This window comes from Apus apus, chromosome 2 (genome assembly GCF_020740795.1).
Source record: "Apus apus isolate bApuApu2 chromosome 2, bApuApu2.pri.cur, whole genome shotgun sequence".
Classification (NCBI taxonomy): Eukaryota; Metazoa; Chordata; class Aves; order Apodiformes; family Apodidae; genus Apus; species Apus apus.
This window is the reverse complement of record NC_067283.1, coordinates 108,350,567-108,370,193: the sequence shown is the minus strand read 5'-3', so window position 1 is coordinate 108,370,193 and position 19,627 is coordinate 108,350,567. Positions and strand designations below refer to the sequence as shown.

The 19,627-nt window shown below is 43.4% G+C and overlaps 2 protein-coding genes across 2 annotated transcripts in view; one reads left to right on the top strand and one right to left on the bottom strand.

Moving 5' to 3' along the window:
• TMEM241 (transmembrane protein 241) overlaps positions 1–241 on the top strand; it is a 61,379-nt gene extending 61,138 nt beyond the window's left edge. Inside the window, 2 exon segments of the mRNA XM_051612847.1 lie at positions 98–120; positions 123–241. Of these exon segments, the coding sequence (XP_051468807.1) occupies positions 98–120; positions 123–157 (58 nt within the window). The 3' untranslated portion in view covers positions 158–241.
• Positions 242–17,465: 17,224 nt separating this feature from the next.
• CABLES1 (Cdk5 and Abl enzyme substrate 1) overlaps positions 17,466–19,627 on the bottom strand; it is a 78,963-nt gene continuing 76,801 nt past the window's right edge. Inside the window, exon 10 of the mRNA XM_051612846.1 lies at positions 17,466–19,369. Coding sequence (XP_051468806.1) covers positions 19,229–19,369 — 141 coding nt within the window. The 3' untranslated portion in view covers positions 17,466–19,228. The remainder of the gene's footprint in view (positions 19,370–19,627) is intronic.

Genomic DNA, 19,627 nt, shown 5'->3' with positions numbered 1-19,627 from the left:
GACAAAATAATACCTTTCTCTTAATGCTGTGCTGCTTGGCATTGTATCAAGTAGAGGGACTGCCTGATGCTAAATTTGTGGTATACTTTGTTTACAGCCTTGTGATCAGCGGAGTTGGAGAAGCTTGCTTGTTTACACAGAAAGGACAGGCACATAAAGAGGAACCAGATCTCAGCAGCTGGAAAAGAGCTGACTTGCAGCCTAGAGACCCTGTCATGAATAAAATGTGGCAGCAGGAATGAAGAAGTGCAACCGAACACAAGGAAAGAGACTTATTGTTTTTCTATTAATGAAGAAAAACTATGCTATTATAGTGCTGGTAAAGAGAGCAGGCATAGTTGGCAGGTATGGTTTAGGAGCCTTTGCCTCAAAGCACAAGACAAACTTTTTCTGATTGATGTGGTAAAGGAAAAACGCACTCTCTCATGCTGATGGCTCTGTGCAAGAACCACTCAGAAGCAGCTTCTTGTACAGGGAACTGAACTCAGGAAAAGCAGCATTCCCCACTGGATACCCCAGTTGTTGTTTTTTTGTTGGAAGTGAGAGCAGGTTATACCAAAGAGTGTCAGAGCACAGATCCTGCCATGAATTCATGGTCAGGAAGGATGGATTTTGTCTCCCAGCTGTTTAAGCAGCAAGCTGCTGCACACAGATCTCTAGTCACGTCCTCTAAACTGGCATAGTGACCAAGGCCATGGGGCTCCTGGAGATAATCCCCTTCTTGAATGGTGGCAGTTTGACAGCTTTGCAAAATGGGGAAATCAGCAATAAATCTCAATATCTGTAGTGACTGCTCTTTGTGTGTTTTTTTTTGCCTCCCATTCTGGAAGATTTCTCTTGAAACTCTGCAAATTTTTGTCTGCTGGAGGGGTGGTGGGACACGTTCTGTTCCCAGCAGTGGTTTGTCTCAAATTACTGCAAGAGGAAACAAAGATTACGAACCTCAAATAAATGTCATGAAGAGTGTAAAGCGATTAATCTCAAGAGTTCTTAAAATAATTTCATTGCTGGTCGCTTAATGACTGTTAGAAATTTGTCTTGATAATTAGTCCTTGGGAAAGCAATCTCTGTGAAAGTAATATTAAATGGTAAGTTGATAATATTGTGGGGAAGGTCTACATGTAAAAGGAGCTTGATAACAAATCATTAAATGAGGAAAGGGACTGGTCTCACATGAATTGGGTATCTGAAGTTGCAGTCTCTTAATTTAAATTGACAAATTTCCTTCATAGTCAATGGAAGCAGAAAGGTGCCCTCACAGAAAATTATTCTTTTTTAACAGATTGCTGTGTTTAATATGACTGAAAGCCCTCTTGAAGTGCTCATCTCTCTGTAGATGGAAATAAGTGTGACTAATCTAGACAAGCCACTTGGCTTTTAGAAGTCTAAAGTGAGCTGAGGCATATCTGCTTCAATCTAACAAATACCGCCAGCTGAGTTTTAAGTATAGCTACATGTAGCTTCCAAGAAAACACAATAGTTTAAACAAAGAAGGTAAATTTACAGAAGATTACAGTCACTTTCATAACCTGGAGAATTTTAGGTAAAGATTAGTTGGTTTTCAGAAAAGAATGCTGTGTTTAAAAAAGATAATTGGGAGAAGAAGTCTGGCCTGTGTTGTGCCTAAGCTTATCCCAATTAATTGCAAAGGATCTGTAAACAGATACTGGCATGTTGTTCACATATGTTGGGTCCCACTCTGGCATTGAGTTCAGAGTGAGCCATTTTCTTGCAAGGTGGTGTAACTCAAGTTTCAGAAGAATGGAGGGAGAGGGTACAAGCACGAGAGAAATGAGCTTGAACTTGATCACTAGTCCTGAAAACCACATGAAGCACAAGGCACGATAGTGGAACCCATACTCACGGCCAGTGAGCCAAGAACTCAGCCAGTCATGGACCCTTATGGCTTCCTAGTCTCTCAGTTAAGACAGTGCCTAGGAGCAATGGCTCGGGTGTGCTGGCCTTCCCCAGACAACTAGATCCTCCAATCAGTTGTGGCAATATGGTAGGACCCTTGCTGTGCCACATTTCTGCTGATTTAGAAGTGAACTGGTGGACCCTGGGGAGACTCATGAAAGAGTCCCTGTGTGATCAGCTGAGGTTTTGCTCGTAGCTGGACCTTTGCTGTGGGAAAAGTCTCATTCTTGTTTACCTCTGTTCTTGTGTAAACTTTCTATAGGGTGGCTGCAGTCTGGATGTTTTTGTTTCTCTTATCTTGTCTGTGTGGTTCTTAGCAATGTAGACCAAAAACCAGAACACCCTTGTGCTTTTCTTGGCTGGTGGTATCAGCAGAAAGGCAGTGAACCAAATCTAGCGCCAGAGCTGCTGTAGCACTTAATTTCTGAGCGGCATAGCTTGGGGTGGGCTGCGGGAAGGTTGTTTGGCTGCAATAGGCAGTATATGGACTGGGGGTCTGGGGGAATTCAGTCTCTGCAGCTGCTGAATTAGTATTCTCCTTTTACAAAGTACAGTCCACCGCCTTTTTGTTTAACTTCTTGCATGTTAAACACATGAGCTGTTTCATTCTGCTCGCCTTTTTTGTGCCTTAGCTCAATGTACCTTGTGTTTCTAAGATTCTGCTTGATGTAGGGTAAAACACTGCAGGTTTGAATGATGCCACAGAAGATAATCAGGGAAGCGGAGTTAAACAGCGAAGTTGGGATCCTCTGTCAAACATAGCTTGAAAGAAAAGGCACCCTCTGAAACCAACTAATCTGCCTTTAGGGAGGGATGACACACCTGTGGACCAGCCATACATGCTCAGCAGTCGTGCTGAAGGACTTGAAGTAGGTGGATGCGGAGCTCCGGGCCCTCACAAAATTTGTTTTTTTTGCATATTTAAGATGTCTCATAGGTGCTAAAGGCAATGAATGGCTTTCTTCTCAGGCAGTGGGACAGAGGTGACAGCAGAGCCAGGGTCTGGTGTGGCAGCTGCCCCTGTGGGAGTGCCTGTGAGCAAAGGGCTGCTCCAGCATTGCCAGCAGCAAGCTGATGGGGGCTTAGCTGGGCTGTAGGGGAAGAGGTTGTGGAGATGGAAAGAGATCAAAAAAGAAAAATATTAAAAACGCGAAAAAGAGAAGAAGTATTGAGATAAGGAACGAATGAGAGAGCACTTTGCAGAGCTTCTGGCTGTTTCCAACAGCAAATGGTACCTTGGTCAATGCCTGAGTGCCAGGGTGGGGATGTCAGCCTGGAAGCAGTGAGCTGCAGCCCTAGGATGACATCTCAGCTGGTAGTTCAGAGCAGGTGTGCAATACAGACCTACAGGTGAGACATGGGAGGACACCTACAGGAAGACCCTGGCTCCCCCCAGCCACTCTTGGGAAGGGGTGCCTTCCCACCAGTGGTACCCAGGGGAGAAGAGACATAGAGAGAGGATGGTTGGGGTCCCTGGTGCTGGTGAGCAAACAGCCCCAGAGAGGGAGGCAGTTACAGCAGAGGGGAGGACAGGAACACCCTGGGTGCTTGTGGGGCAGGCAGCTGGAGGAGATGGATCAGAAAAAACCTCCTGACTTCCTGAGGAAGCAGTGGCCTGTTCTTTAATTCAGCCCTACATCAGAAGAAAGGATACTGCAAAGGTGAAAAACACACTTTGGGGTTCTTACAAGGATCTTTGAAGCAGGGAGCCTCAGAAGTTCATGCTTAAGATGGCTCTTGTAGAACTAGCAAGCAGTTATGTTCAGTAATTTAGAGAAGAAATATGTGAAGAGTTAATTATTTACATCTAATTGACCTTTTTTTTCCAGTTAGTCAAAATTAAAAAGTGGCAAGTATCAAAACTAGTGCAAGATAGTCCTGGGAAGATCCCAATGGGTCATCAGAAGAAAATTTTTCACTATGAGAACAGCTGGATGTTGGCATAATCTCCTCAGGGAAGTGGTGGATTCCCCAACACTGGACACTTTTAAGACTCATTTTGACAAGGTGCTGGGCCATTGCATCTAAATCATGTTCTTACCTGAAGGTTGGACAGGTGTTTCTTTGAGGCCCCTCTCCAACCTGGCTTTCTATGAATCTGTGAAATGCAAAGCTCTGTGGAAGGAAGAGTTCTCCGTATCTTGCAAAGATGCAGTTAGTAACACAATTAATGCCTGGAATGCAAAGCAATGGGTCTGTAGCTCATTGGTGGAAGACCTTTGGGTTTCATCACTATGCAAGACATTTAAGGAATTTGCCATCTGAAAGCTCTCAGTTTCCTGGGCTGTAGCACATGAGACCAGTCAGAAATCAGAGTGCTGTGGGGGTTTCTGAGACAGTAGATCCCTGGGCTCCATGCAGGCTGTCTCTGTGACTGGTTTTATCACTTCTACTGGTTTTGATCAAACCACTCAGACAAAGGTGGTTCTGAATCATGTAATGCCTTGGCGGATCTTATCTTGCTTACACTTTGATTTTCCAAAATGTCTTTTTTTATTTTTTTCTTGCTGGGTTAAATGTTTTGGAGCAAGGAACTTGTATTATCTGCTGCAGAGCCATGACTTGTGTGTGTGGCTATTCCTTCGTTGTCACCAAAAGGGCCCTCTACTGGAAGCCAAGTGCCATGGAATGATGACTGAATAGTAAGGCGGATGGATGTTGACTACAGTGGGTTCTAAGACATCAGACGCAAGTTGCTGTTTCAAAAACAGTCTGGATCTGACGGCTGTGACAGAGGCTTCCAGCTGAAAGTGTTGTTTTAAATGAATTAAACTAAACCATGATTCTTACCATGATATGATTTTGTTGTTGCTTTTGTGTGTGGCTGTTGTGCTCATGTTGGAGATGATCTATCCAATCTTCTCAGTACCAGTTTAATACTGAAGCTGGAAAAACGTGCTGAGCAAGTGATCTTTGAAAAAGCAAATGGGAAATGCTTTATTTAGTATTTGTTTTTATAAAGTAATGGGAACCTATTAAAATGCTCAGTATGGGTATACGAGTTCTGATTTACTATCGTCTTTTTAACACCTATGTCTAAGTTGATAGATGATTTATATACTATTTGTGTTCTGTTTCCTGTCCTCAGACAAGAAGATCTGAAGAATTCAGGTTATATGTGATGTCTTCATAGGAGTTGTGAAATGGCCTGCGTTTATTAAGTATGTATGAAAAATTAGTTGCGCCGGAGTGTACTGAGTACTGAGAGAGGGTTTTCTCCGCTTGCTTTACCTTGTAGTTAAGGAGATTTGTGGGTTGAAGATAAAACGCCATAGCAAATTTTGTTCTTGCCTGGTGAGCAGAAGCTGAATGACAGCTTTCAGTCAGATCATCTGCTACTGCCAACCAGGCAATAGGCTTCAGTGTGACAATCTTAATCCTGATCCAGATTTGGGGGCAGGGCGATAGGACCACAGGGGCAGGCTCATTTGGTTTGAGAAGAAAAAGCGTGGTGTAGGGAAAGGGGTTGAGCTGCAGGGGACTGAAAAAATTGAGGCCAAATACTTGTACCAGGAGATACAATGGCAAGAGATTTTGCTTCTGGAAAAATGTGTTGCTTATTCATAGAGGTTTGTTTTTTTATTAGGGCTTATTACAAATACATGTCTGTTTAGTCCCAAAAGTAATTCGAGGAGCCCATGGAGGTTGTGTAACCATTTTTGTAATTAATTGCCTGGTTTGAGAAGACTCTAACCCTTTTTAAGCTTGCTTTGAAAGGACATTGAGTGTGCCTTGATTTCTGCTAGGAAACCGACTTGTTGAAAAATATCATTGGAAAAGCTGGGCTATCTCTTCCTGATCTCCATAGGTGGGTGTGTACATCCTTCTTACTGTCTGGATGGATGCAGCCTACAACATGATCTCATTCTACATTTCATTAAATGGCTGGCTTCCAGAATGGGGCTGGGGGGTAGCCAGTGGCATTTTAAGTCTTGATTTGATGGTGTACAAAGGTGTTTTGGAAAATAAACCACTTTGAGAGAATGCTTAGTTTTTTTTTGTCTTATGCTCTGTCATTTAGATTAAAAAACTTACAGCTCAGAGGCATGTTCAATTACCAGCTTGTTGCCTGTGTTAGAGAAGCCTGTGTATGGAGAATATGGTACAATCGGGTGTGAACCTCTATGGATACTCCTGCTTGGCAATGGCTGAAATCCCTAAATTCCTTCAACAGGCCACAACTGTAGGAGATGCTGTGAGTGTCAGGACTTAAGAGCATACTTGAACTTTTTTTTTCTCCTGTTCGCCAGTTCTGTGACTTTTATGACTCTCACAAGCATAATTTTAAGAAGGCAATTTGCACTTCTGCTGTGAGGCTGGTGAAGAAGTGGTTACTTTATCTGTGGCTTATGCTGGTTCAGGTACTTGAGGGTCTGTGCACTGTGGGAAGCGAAGTAAAGCCATGTTTCTGGTAGGAGCGTGATCCATGTTTATCAGTTATCTTCTGATTTCTGTAACCTTTGTGGATGAGGAAAGCTGGTGCACCAACAAGTTTGATTGTGCTGTGTTGCAGACATCCAGTTGCCTTGCCATACTGTGTAAGAAACAAGGCCTGCCTGAGGCAAGATAGCTGAATAAAACAAGCTCCAGAACACACTCCTTTCAAACTGATACGGAGAAGGGCTTGGTGTTGTTTGGATGGAAATGGATTTTGGATTGAGAAACTGCTTGTTTGGGTTATGCTCCTTGAGTCAGTGGCATTGAAGATGGATCGGAAAGGTGGAGATCTGGGAATGCTATGTGCCATGCCTAATCACAGAAAGTATAACTAACACAGACAGATTACACAGAGGGTTAAAGGTTTCTGCTATGAGGACTATGGTTCAGATGAAGTTGTTGTTAAGCAGAATGTTTTGGAGATTTGTGAGTGCTGCTGTTAAGACTACGCTGCTGTAATTAGCCAGTAACATCAGCCAAGCTGAAAAAACATTCATTGACTGGGGCTGGGAACACCACACGGCAGATATTTCGCAGCCTCTTGTAAGATGTGGAGGACTAAGCCAGTTCTGGCTATTGTCCATTAGCACTGGTGGAGATGGAACCAGAAGGATTTTTGACTGTCACATACCTTCTTGGATACCAAGGAATGAGCTTTGGCTTCAAACACGGCATGGGGAACTTCTCTCAAGAAGTACCTCTCATTGCTGATGCTTAGAAAGAAGTCTGTTCTTTGCCTTGTCAGGGGAGGGCTGTCCCTATGCCTCCATGTCAGATTATCCTCCACAGCTTCAGAAGTTAGCAATAACAAGTTCATTCAAGTTAGAGCGGTCAAAAGAAATTGTATTTGAGACCTTCCACCCGTAACTCTGCAACCCTGTGGGCAGTCCAATGCCAGCAAAAAAGATCACCATGCATGTTACTGGGGGTGGTCAGTGTGATCAGCCCTCCAGTGATGCTTCTTCATTTAAGCTGGAAGTGACAGAAGGGTCAGGCCCATTTTGGTGTCACTGGAGATCAAGCTATATGTAAAGCTGGATGCAGACTCTGCAGGCATTGCCCTGGATCTGCTTGCCAGCAGCTGAATGGCCCAGTTTAACTTGTTTAGCAAACTTCAGCAGTTATTGGATAACAACCCAATAGCCACATGACAATACACATACATTTTAACAGGCAGAAGAAAACAGTAGTCCAAGGTCTTTTTTTGCCATCCTGATTCTGGCTTGCCCCACTTCCCAAGACAGGAGACCTGGAAATTGCTCCAGCCACGCTGCTCAGAAAAACAGCGTTGAACTTGCTTTCAACATTATGCTCCTTCAGGGTGAAGTTAATTGTTTTCTCTCATTTAATGTCTCCAGTTACAGTCAATGGATTAGGCTGTCGGATAGGCACAGAAGCTAAAACATTTCAGCAAAAACAGCTTTTATTTCCTTTATTGTACTTGTCTGTTCATACTGCCTTCATCACGGGTGCTCCTTGGGCTTGTTATTGATGAACAATAAGAACAGACTGTGCAGAGATTAACACAGATGGCTTGTAGCCACAAGACTTGATGAGCTGATAACCAAAGAAATTAAATCTTTACTTTCGAAGGAGAGCCTTAACACAACAGAATTTTCATGTGGCTCAGATGTATTCAAAGTGGAATATCAAAATTTGCTGAGCAAAGAATTGAATGGGTCATGTTGTGCATAGCTGTGTTGTATGGGTAAGTTGCTTACCGACAGACTCTCAGATGGAAAAAACTCAACTACATTGTTTTCTTTTGGGTTAAAACAAACAAAAAAAAAACCTAAAACAAAACCCTCTGTGATTCAGAGATCTTTGGAGAAAAAGCAGTGTCAGTTCACCAGACCAATGCGGAACTGCCAAGGCAACATCACTGAGAATTTTGACAGAGGATCCCTTGACCTCCTGCTAAAGAAATTGGTGTAAAAAGCTGGAAAATAACTTTCCCATTCAGAATCTCTCTCAAGTTCTTTACTCTTCTTGTTTTGAAAAACGTGACACAAGGACACCATTGTGGTTCAAAACCCCTTTTTGAAACTGTGGAAAGTCAGTTTTGAAGGAGTAAATAGCAGTGGAAAACAGGCGAGATGATGCTGTAACCCTTGCTGCAGTATCTGGGGCTTCAGCAGCTCCTGGGAAAACTGGGAGAGTTTTCTAGGACTAGAGGAAAACTAAGGTCTATTGCTAGTGTTCTGCACTGGGAGTTAATAAACCACATCTTTTAAACTGATGCAAATTAAATCTGCTTATCAGCCAGGCATGATACTCTACACTTTGTATGGGCTTCAGCTCCCTTAAACAGATGGGAATGTCTTAGACTGTGACTTCTAGGAAGAGGAAAATAATAGCATATTGGTTTTAAGCTAGAAAAGGGTAGATTTAGGTTGGACATAAGGAAAAAGTTCTTAAATATGAGGGTGGTGGATCACTGGAGCAGTGCCTAGAGAGGTGGTGGAGACCCCCCTCCTGGAGACACTCAAGGTCAGGCTTGAAGGGGCTCTGAGCAATCTGGTCTAGTTTAACATGTCCCTACTTATGGTGGGGGGAGAGGGTTTGGACTAGATGACCTTTAGAGGTCCCTTCCAACCCAAAGACATTCTCTGATTCTATTGCACCAGCTCTCAGCCCACTCAGCCATTTAATCCAAAGGTAAAGACTGGAAGGTTTTGCAAGTGTTTATGTTTTCTAGGGAAAGGAGAGAAGGGGTCATACTCTTGCGAGCCAGTGTCTTTTATGTTTGGTCTCTCAAGAGATTTTATTAACCTCACTTCATGACAAAAACTTTCAAGAGCTGAATATTAGGCTATCTTGCCTTAAATAGGAAGGTACAAAGTACTCTGAAATATTTTTGACCACTCCAAAAATACATTCCTGCTATAGCAATTCTATCATCATTTTCCATGTGATGGTTTCAAAAACAAACAGTATAACAGACCCATGCCATGAGATTTCAGCTGCAGCATTCTTTAAGGTCTTGGTGTTTCACAGGGGGGAAGGGGTTGCGTGCAATCCTTTAAGTTTCCATGTCATATATGGTTTCATCTCCTCCTATATTCTATAGTAGTCTTGTAAAAATAGCTATGGTTACACTTATGCTAAAAACAGATACTTCTTTTACTTTCTTGCTAGACTGTTAACTGCAAAAATAAAACATGAGGACAGTGTTGTTACTAACCAGTAGGTTTTAAGAGCAGCAATTCCGCTTGTTCTCCAGCTTTCTATTTATCTGTTTTTCCCCTTAAAAATCCAAAGCTCAGTTGTGCTTTGAAAAGTCTGTTCACTGATTTACTGACTTCTGCTCCATGGATAGCAGCATTCCAGGCACAGGGGGGTTTCATGTACTTTGATGGAGTTCTTCAATGTCTGATTGGGTCTTCACAAGGATGGTGAAGGGTCTGGATGGGATGGTTGATGAGGAGTAGTTGAGGTCACTTGGATTATTCAGCTTGGAGAAGAGGAACCTGAGGGGTGACCTCGTTGCAGTCTATGGCTTCCTCACGAGTGGAATCGATGGGCAGGTACTGGACCTCTGCACTCCTGTGACCAACCACAGGACTCGGGGAAATGGCAGGAAGCTGAATCAGGAGAGGTTTAGGTTGGGTATCAGGATAAAGGTTTTTCACCCAGAGGGTGGTTGTGCACTGGAACAAGCTCCCCAGGGAAGTGGTCACAGCACCCAGCCTGCCTGAGTTCAAGAAGTGTTTGGATGATGCTCACAGGCACATGCTGTGGTTCTTGGGGTGCCCTACACAGGGACAGAGCTGGACTCAAGCATCCTGATGGGTCCCTTCCAACTTGGCATACTCTATGACTCTATGATTCTAAAAATTCAATGACGGCTACTACCATGACTTTTTCCCTCTACTCAGCTGCTTATTTTAATGAAGCTACAGAATGATGTCCCGAGACTCCTACCACTTTCTCAAACCTGGTGATGAACACAACAGCAGGTAGGGGGTGGCCCAAGCATCATCAGATATGTCTCAGATCTTTAAGAAATTAAGGAAGAATAACTTGGATGGTTAGCAAATTTAACATCACAGTGATAGGATGTCCTGTCAAATACATTCAAAATATCAAGTTTGCAAAGTGTCTGAACTTACTGCTGGTGAGGAATATTTCAATTTCTCAGCCCAGCAGACTTTCATGTGACCCTCCTGTATCTTTCCAACTAAGGAGCTGCTTTGGGTCCCACACTGCCATTTCTTTAGTATTTGCCTGTAATAATTGTGCTGCCACAATCAATTAAATTCACCAGATATTTTTCTTCCTGACCTCTGCAGCTTTAATTTGAAACTTTCCATTTTCCTGTGCATGGACACCATCATAGCCTGAACAGAGTCCAATTTTCCACTAATGACACAGCAGGCTTTTAAAATAAATCAAAGGGTGGAGTCTGCAGCTCCGGATGCACCATGTAGGAGAGTCAGCCAGTCCCAACCCCAGCACTGCACCAGCTTCTTTCTGTTTATTGAAATCGTGAAAAGTGAACCAAAAGAAAAAATACCAACCAAACAACAAGGAAAATAAGACTCCTAAACAGCAACAGTCAAGCAGAAAGCACCTAACAAGGAATAAAAGAGGAAACAGGATCTCATAGTTCTTAATCCATCTACATTGATCCATAATTAAAACTGTGATATTTGAAATGTTCCTTAGAGACTACATCTGAATGCAGTGTCTACATGCTCCACTGACTGGTAGAGTTTTAACTGGGCTTGATATTGCTCAGGTTAGAGGAAATGAAAGATTGGGTACTGGTAAAAAAAAATAATGTTTGTTTCTTCTATGGAGGTTGAGTCTTAATTCAACTCCAATCTGTACAGTAATGAGATGATTTACAGGTCACCTGGAAGGCACATGACACCTTGTGGAGTCTTGGATTCCGAAAACATTAATTAATCTCTCAGGTTGTCATAAGAGATGGGCACATTGCAGTTCTGGTGTTGGCTTTGTGTGTGTTGTTATCTTTGCCCATGGAAATACCCCAGATAGTGATTGGCATCCAGACTCTGCTGCTCACTGGGGGACATTTCAAGATACCTGGGAAGATGTCACTCCAGAAGAAGGCATTAAATATTGCCTGTAAATGCCTGGGATTGTCATAAGCTTGAGTTGGTCTAGGTTTGGGTTAGAAAACTTTCTCACAACTAGAAGAGACTGAAATAGCAACCCACGGATATTTGGAAGATGTTGGGTTTTATCCAACTGAAATGTCTCATCATGCTTAGAGGTTTTATTAAAATGCTTGTGCTTCATGAGGAGCTCCAGTGCAGTTAGTTTGTGGGTTGCATCACGGGGAGGTCAGAGCAGAGTCCTAGCTCACTTTGGGCCTTGAAGGCAGAAAGATGTTTGCTAATGATTGCATTTCAACTGTGCACCCTTTTAGTCCTCTCACAGCGGTGGGAGAGGTCCTTTTCTTTAGAGGAGACGGTGACAAAGATGAACATGAAGATGATCTTCATGATGATGATGATGAATCATTGCTTCAATTCTCCTTTCTTTAGGTGGGCTTGACTTTAAACATGCCTCAATTCTCCCTTTTTCTCTAGGGATGCTCATGTGCACCCTTACGCTGAGAGCCCCTTGCTTCCCTTCTCGCTGCCCGGTGGGCTTCCTTTTAAGGGAAAGCTGAAGGGATGGTGGATGGGTGCACACCCAGCTCTTACCCCAACATGCAACCACGAGGCAGCCAATGTACACAGGTGGGAACCAGGCCCACCTGCGCTCTGCCCTGCACTGAAGACAGAGCTAATATCTTCCCAATTAAAAAAGACTGCATGTCTTGCCTTGCAGGCTGTGGTCTCACCTGCAGACACAGGATGACATGAGGAAGGTGTCTGGGGCTCAGGCCCCTGGTTAGAGGTGTTCACACCTGTTGTGTTGCAGGGATATCCAGCAGAAAGTGGGGAGGGACTGAGGAAAACAGCAATCTAGGCTGTTAGTCCAGCTTGGATGGAACAATTCAGTCATTTTTGCTCTGGTGGGATGAGAGCAGTTTAGAAATAAAATACATTTATCTGTCTTTAAAACTTTACAGTTACTATGTTTCTACATTTTTAAATCTTTTTTAACAACAACAAAAAATCAATCGGACTGCTTGGATTGCCAGCAGAAAATACCTCTGGAAACCACAGACTCCCATAGTTTTCTGCGCATTTATAATTTAGTGAGCAGGAATTTCCCTCCCTGATGCAGCGTGTCAGCCTGTTCACCTCTGCAGTTCTTCTGAATCTGTTCCTGGTGCTCTATCTCCCATCCCATCCCGAGGTGATCGGCTGTGCTCCTGGCAAGGGGGCAGCAGCCCAGCATGCAATTTCTTTTTCTTTTCTTTCTTTCTTTCTTTCTTTCTTTTCTTTCTTTCTTTCTTTCTTTCTTTCTTTCTTTCTTTCTTTCTTTCTTTCTTTCTTTCTTTCTTTCTTTCTTTCTTTCTTTCTTTCTTTCTTTCTTTCTTTTCTTTTCTTTCTTTCTTTCTTTCTTTCTTTTTCTTTCTTTCTTTCTTTCTTTCTTCTTTCTTTCTTTCTTTCTTTCTTTCTTTCTTTCTTTCTTTCTTTCTTTCTTTCTTTCTTTCTTTCTTTTCTTTCTTTCTTTCTTGCTTTCTTTCTTTCTCTTTCTTTCTTTCCTTCTTTCTTTCTTTCCTTCTTTCCTTCTCTTTCTCTCTTTCTTTCTTTCTCTCTTTCTCTCTCTTTTTCTTTTTCTTCTTCTTCCTTCCTTCCTTCCTTCCTTCCTTCCTTCCTTCCTTCCTTCCTTCCTTCCTTCCTTCCTTCCTTCCTTCCTTCCTTCTGCCTGCCTGCCTGCCTGCCTGCCTGCCTGCCTGCCTGCCTGCCTGCCTTCCTGCCTGCCTGCCTGCCTGCCTGCCTGCCTGCCTTTCCTTTCCTTTCTTTCTGGTTTTGGTTTTGGTTTGTTCTGTTTTAGCATTCTACCAGTGTGTTGAGATTTGCCATTGTATCTGCTTTTTTATTTTGATTTGGGTGTATGTGGTGACTGGCTATGTCTGAGAGAAGGAGAAAGAGCTGAGCCCTGTGCACTCCCAACAGTTTCTAATACATAGATGGGCAGAAATTTATGGACCAGAATTTTGTCTTCTGATGGCAGAGACTAAAAGCTGATGCTGTGACCACAGTTCTGGTCCTGCAACATGATGCTTTGGTCTTTGTAAAAAAACAGAGCAATACAACCATGTGGGCAACGTGAACAACTGGGGTGGCAAAAGGGGAGAAAGAAGTGGCTTGAGGTATCTAGATGTCTTCAAACCTTTCCTTGCTGTAAGGCTCCAGCCTCTGCAGTGTTTAAGAAAAGCTGGTCTAAAGCTCAGTCAAAACTGCAATTATTTTCTCTTCTAAATCAATGAACAGAATCCATTCCTGGTAAACCTGTCTCTGTGAACATGGAAGATTTAATACTGGCTTTTAAATAAACCAGGTTTTATATTCTCCCCTTCTGCTTCTTAATCCTCTCTCTCTCCAGTCAACACTCAAAACTATCCAGCTGTTTGTAGAGGGAAGCAATGGGGGAGATGAACACTTGTCCTTTGTGTTTGTATGTGTTGCAAAGGAGAGAAGAGTATAAAGGCTTGCCCATGGATGCTGGTGAATGGAATAGAGGGAAGTTCAGGCCTTGTGTCAGTGGGTCTGGAAACCTGGCTTGCACTTCTTCCTCGATGGAGGTACCCAAGGCGACACTTTACTGTGCTTGGAAGCTCTTGGAAGAGGATTATTTTCTTGCCTCTCCTTTTTTCTTATAGTATCTTGTCTAACTAAATGTCAGAACTCTATTATCAGCTGCTGCTGAGGACCTCTTCATCCTAGAGTTCCCATAGAGGAAAGATTTCCATTTTAATTTAGATGAGATACTGACCTGAGCTCAAAAAGTTATAAATTGGTCACCAATGAAATGTGACTGCAAATTGGAAGGCTTTGTTTGGTTTGAGGAATTTAAGTCCTGGAGCATCTGTCTTAACAGCAGAGCCAAGGGTCCTAGCTGGTTTAAGATGATGCTCAGTAAGGTTATGGGAAGGGATGTATGACAGGCTAGAGGAATGTTTAGAAAGGGTAAATTAGCTTCTTGTAGTAGCCAATATTTAGTTCTTGCCAAGGGGAGGCAGCATTTGTTGCTTAAGTCAGCAGCAACTTCTTGGTCCTCCCTGCCTTGCTTTGAAGCTGTACACACCGTTTTCCAGGATCTCAGTTCCCAGTGGCACACTGTAAGCATTGCTGCTCCTCTCACTGTTGGTCCTGGTACTTGCTGTTGGGGTCTTAGCAAGGTTTTGGGTAGGCTCCAGGGAGTTTCTGGCTATACAGGCTCACAGTGAAGTTGTTGGGAATGAACAAGGCTTAGGATTTCAGAAAGGCCTTTTTGCTTGTGTGCTTGAAGGAATGAATTTTTTTTTTTTTTCCCCCACTCTTCACTACAGTTTACAGTGGCATATGAACAAATTCAGCTCAAATCTGCCTCCCACACTCATTCCCCCACCTCCCCAAAGGAGCAACCTGAGACAGATTTAACTCAAGTCAGTGATGTGGGCATTGTTGCTGTGATTGCTCCTTCTCTCCCCTCGCTGAACTACTTTTACTTTTTTTTTTTTTTTTTAATGTTGATGGCCTGTTGAAAAAATCCTTCAGCATTGTGGGAAGGTGTTACCATCTCCTAACAAACTGCTCCTCACTGCTTCCAAGGAAGACTTACGCTGTGGGATCTGTATTTTAGAAGGCTGGGGCAGTCAGCTGAAGTTTTTTCATTTGAAGATGTTACAGACTATCCCGAAGTTTGTACTTGCTTGTTAGGGATTAGTTTTGGGAATGGATTAGTAAAGCATTTTTCTTTATACATTGTATGTTCTGGGGTCTGTGTAAATCCAGCCAATGTTCATATTGCCACTAATATGATCTACAGCGGAGGGTCTCTAGAGAACTCAGACAGTGATGGGTGGAGGTAGGGAGCCAAAACTTTCACTTAACTTTATTAATGTGCAATGAAAACACACAATAAATGGGTGTTGTTTGGTGTGACCACCTAGCTGGGTGCTGGATTTAGGGGCTGTTATAGGTGGAAAAAAAATAGCTTGAATCATAGAATCACAGAATCACAGAATGGTTTGGGTTGGAAGGGACCTTGAAGATTATCTAGTTCCAACCTCCCTGCGTGGGCAGGGACACCTCCCACTAGACCAGGGTGCCTATATGTACCTATAGGTGGTGGATAATTTTGTGTGTGCATGTATGAATGTCCAAAATGGAACTTTCAACCTCCCAGGCAAAGGCAGCTGCTTGAGAACTACCCACTGGTACAGGGGCCAGTTGTAAGTTTTGGAACCACCTGAATAAACCAAAATGGCTTATCCAAAATTAATCAGTGAACAAGGGGTTGTGAGACACAAGCAATACTGAGGAGCCCACTTGTGCATTGTCCTACACACCAATGGTTTTGCACAGGGAAAACCAGGACCTGGAAGCTCCAGGAGGAGAGCTGGTACCAGAAAGAAGGGCTTAAAAAAAAACAACAACCCAAAACAATGGTCTGGGAAGAAGATGAAGATCTTGCTGGAGGAAAGATCCTAGAAGTGAGGGCTCTGCAGGGAGATGACTGTAGGAGATGGCGAGGGCCCTCAGGCAATCCCACCATTAGCTTATTAATAAGCAGCTTTATGTCCCAGAGGAAGATGACACCAAAACCTTTTGACACATAGAGGTGAAAGAACAGAACAATTTAACATACTGTAACTGGTGGAAAAGAGTCTGGGTTTTTCAATTTTTTTAAAATGTTTATTTATTTTTTTAAAAAAGGAATAAACTCTGCATGGTAGAGTGTATGGTATATAATTTCAAAGCAGAACAAGTGATATGGAATGGATTATTTTCCCAAACTATTTAAAGTTGAACCTAAAATCATTTGTAAATCAACATTCATTACCAAGACAAAGGCAAACAATCAACATCTTTCTTGTTTGGTACAGATTTCCTCTACCACTTCAGCCTGAATTTTCCCAGGGTTGGGGAGAAAAGGAGGGCAAATCCTGCCCATTGTCCTAACCATAATTGTACTGACCAAGCTTTGTGCTCTGAGATCTAGCATCATATGGCTTTATAAATGTTCCTAAGTGAACAGTGCAACATCATCACCATCTTAAGTGTTTATTCCACATTCAAACTGTAGCTGAACATCATTCCAAAACCCTTTCCCATCCCCAAAACAACAACAATGAAAAGCAGAAAGTCTCCAGCAATCAGATTTCATCCCAGAAATCTGTGTAAACTGTAGATCAGGGTTGGGTAGCAGCAGAGAAGACAAAAGATGTGACAGTGTGATTCAATAGCGTCTCTAAAGACTACTGTAAGACTGTCATTCTTCAGCCTGCATCTCGCAATCTCGCAATCACAATTTGCTCTTTTTCCCTGCAATACTCTAAAGCAACATTAAAAAAAAAAAAAAAAAGAAAAATCAAGACTCAAAAGCAAAAGGTAGAAGCCTTTACAGAAAGGTAAAGCTTCTGCTCAGCCTTGAGTGGTCGCTGTTAGAAACAGATCTCTGCAATCTGAAGCAAATCTTGAACGTATATACATGCTTTTGGTGGGAGGCAGCCAAGGATGGAAGCCCTCCTAGCAGACCTGTACACTGTTCTGGCTTGGAGGTCAACACTACCCTGCCTTTTTGGACTAAATAAACCAGCAGGGCAGCTGTAGGCATTGGGTGTGCTCCAGGCTCTTGGCTCCTCTGTTCCTTGGCTGCTGGGGGGCCGAGAGGAGGAGGAGGAGGAGGGAGAAGGAGTGTTGGGATGAGGGCTCCCCTCCCCCTGCTCCACAGCCATCTGAGTGATGGGTGGGTTGCGGTGACATGGGGGGTTGCACTGGGGACGTAAGTGCTCACTTTTCTATTTACCCCCTCCTCCCCAGTCCTGTTGGAACGTAGCAATATCAGTAATTAGGTATTATTAATAACTGTAAGCTAGCATGGTCACCCTCCCCCTTAAAATGGAGGGAGAGCAATAGCATCAAACAAATTCCCATTTATCCCGACATATGTAACCTTTCCAGATCCTACAGAGCAAACATAGGCAGGCGTTTCTCATACTAGAACTTAAAGGAGTCAAAGCTGGTGAATTTCTTGGCCTAACTGAAGGAAATAATAAAACTGATTAAAGTAAGAGTGAAAGAAAGTAAGCATTAGTGTGTTTACATCCTCTGGGATGTCTCACTTCTCTACATTCTGCACACAAGCCCTTTCCATACTCTGAGCAAGCACTCCCAAACTTAAGAGAGGTAAGGCTTCAGCTAAAATCTCATGGTGGAGATTTTCATTTTTTTAATTAAAAATACCATAAATGTAAGTATTTGACTTCACCAGATCCATGTAGGGCATGTTGAGGGCAAAGCTTATTAAGTGCACCAGCACAGGAGAAGGTTGGACAGGGAGGTAATCCCACAGGATAACAGCAATTGAACAATGTCTGTAAGCATGGACCTAGCTTAGTGTGTACATAGCATTGAGGAGCTTGGATGAGACCCTCCCAACTTTCTGGGTGTCCAGTAAGAACCAGGGAAGCTGCAAGAATTTTACTGTAAAACTCCAGTACTGAAATGTCTAAAGGAACTGGACCTTTAACTTCAACGGGTGCTGATTTTAGGTTTTGCACAGTCAATTCTAGTTAAAAACCAAACATTTCAACAACAGCTGATGCCCCTGCTGTTGGAGCTTTAAGACACCTGTTAAACTGCTGAGCCCTACTCTTTTTTTGTGTGTGTGGTTTTTTTTTTGTTTTTGTTTAATAAAACACTGTTTTAAGATACAGCACAATAAATGTGCTTATTACGCACTCTAACATAGAGCACAGAAATACAACACTACAGAGTGCAAGTCTAACCATCTCCACAGTGGGAAAAGTGCGAAGGTTAAAAATATGCATGTGGCTTAACACAAGATATTCTTAAAAAACATGACATGGGAATCTCATACCAATGCTTTCGTCTTTTTCACAAACATAACTGCAAACTTAAGGTCAGTTGCTGATCCTTCTCTCGTAGTAGCAGTAGTAGTAGTAGTAGTAGTAGTAGTTGTAGTAGTTGTAGTAGTAGTGTAATCCTTTCAAAGGTACAACGTTGGGAAAGATCAGAGAATAAAAAAACCCCAAGTGTTCAAAAATGATCCCATTTTACCACTTTTCCAGTAGTTCTGTTTTTCAAGAAGTAAACAGGTAAGGTCACCTTGATCTTGGCCATGGGTAACTGAGACACTCGGACACAGCTAAGCCAACCACCTGGACTGAGACCAGTTCGGTGTCCCACACGCACACGCACACAGGTAACGCACACAAAACACCCCACAGGAAAAAAAGTGCACTTTCAATTGCTGATACAAAAATAGATTGGCACAGCCTTTTTTTGACACAGTGAAGAGATAATCCTCTTTTAAAAAGCTTTTTCACAACGTTGAGGAGTCCTCTTGGGAGTCGCAGCAGGTCTGTAGAAAAAGCGCTACGAGAACGCACTGGCGTTGGGCTTCCAGGGGTTGGTTTGTGTGAGGGAGGGAGAAGGGGGGTGGTGGAGGCTGCCCTTCTCGTTTTGGCCTCCTTGTACAGCTGCAGTCCCCACGGGCAGGGTCAGTCGCCACCCGGATTCAGCACGCTAACCATCTACCAACAGCTCAGGCTTCACCCGCTTTGAGAAAGTAACGACGCGGACATCGGTCAAAGCTGAGAGTCTCGCGTGGAGGCGGCGTTTCCCTGCGAGTCGCCGGAAAAAAAAACTGTTCTGGGGGGAAGAGAGAGAGAGCGAAGCGTTAGGAGTCTGATTTTGCGTTTCCAGTAGTAGCGGCGGCTCAGGAGAGCCAAGCGGGAACAGTCGGGAGCCCCTTCCCCGCAGGGCAGCCGGCGCTAGGAGTTCTGCACCAGGCGTCTGTAGTGCGGCATCACTTCGTGCTCGGGGAGGTGGAGAGCAAACTCCAAGGCCACCAGCACCGGGAACTCGAAGGCGATCAGCTCTCGCCTGTTCAGCCGGAACTTCTCTTCCAGTTTCTGCAGTGACAGCCGGAGAAGAAAGAAATAATTAAAGGAAGTCCGTGGGAACGAGGATTTGGCTTTCCCGTGCCTGCTTTCTGCGCGCGTCACAGGGGATGTTACTCAGAACACGTGTGCGGCTGTCAGTCATTAAACCTCTGCCCTGCTGGACTTGCATGGCTGAAGGTTTAGCAAATGGGAGCGGGATGAACTGGATGTACTGATTCCTTACTGGGAAGGTGAACATACAAAGCTCAGCCAGCCATGCTATTTCTG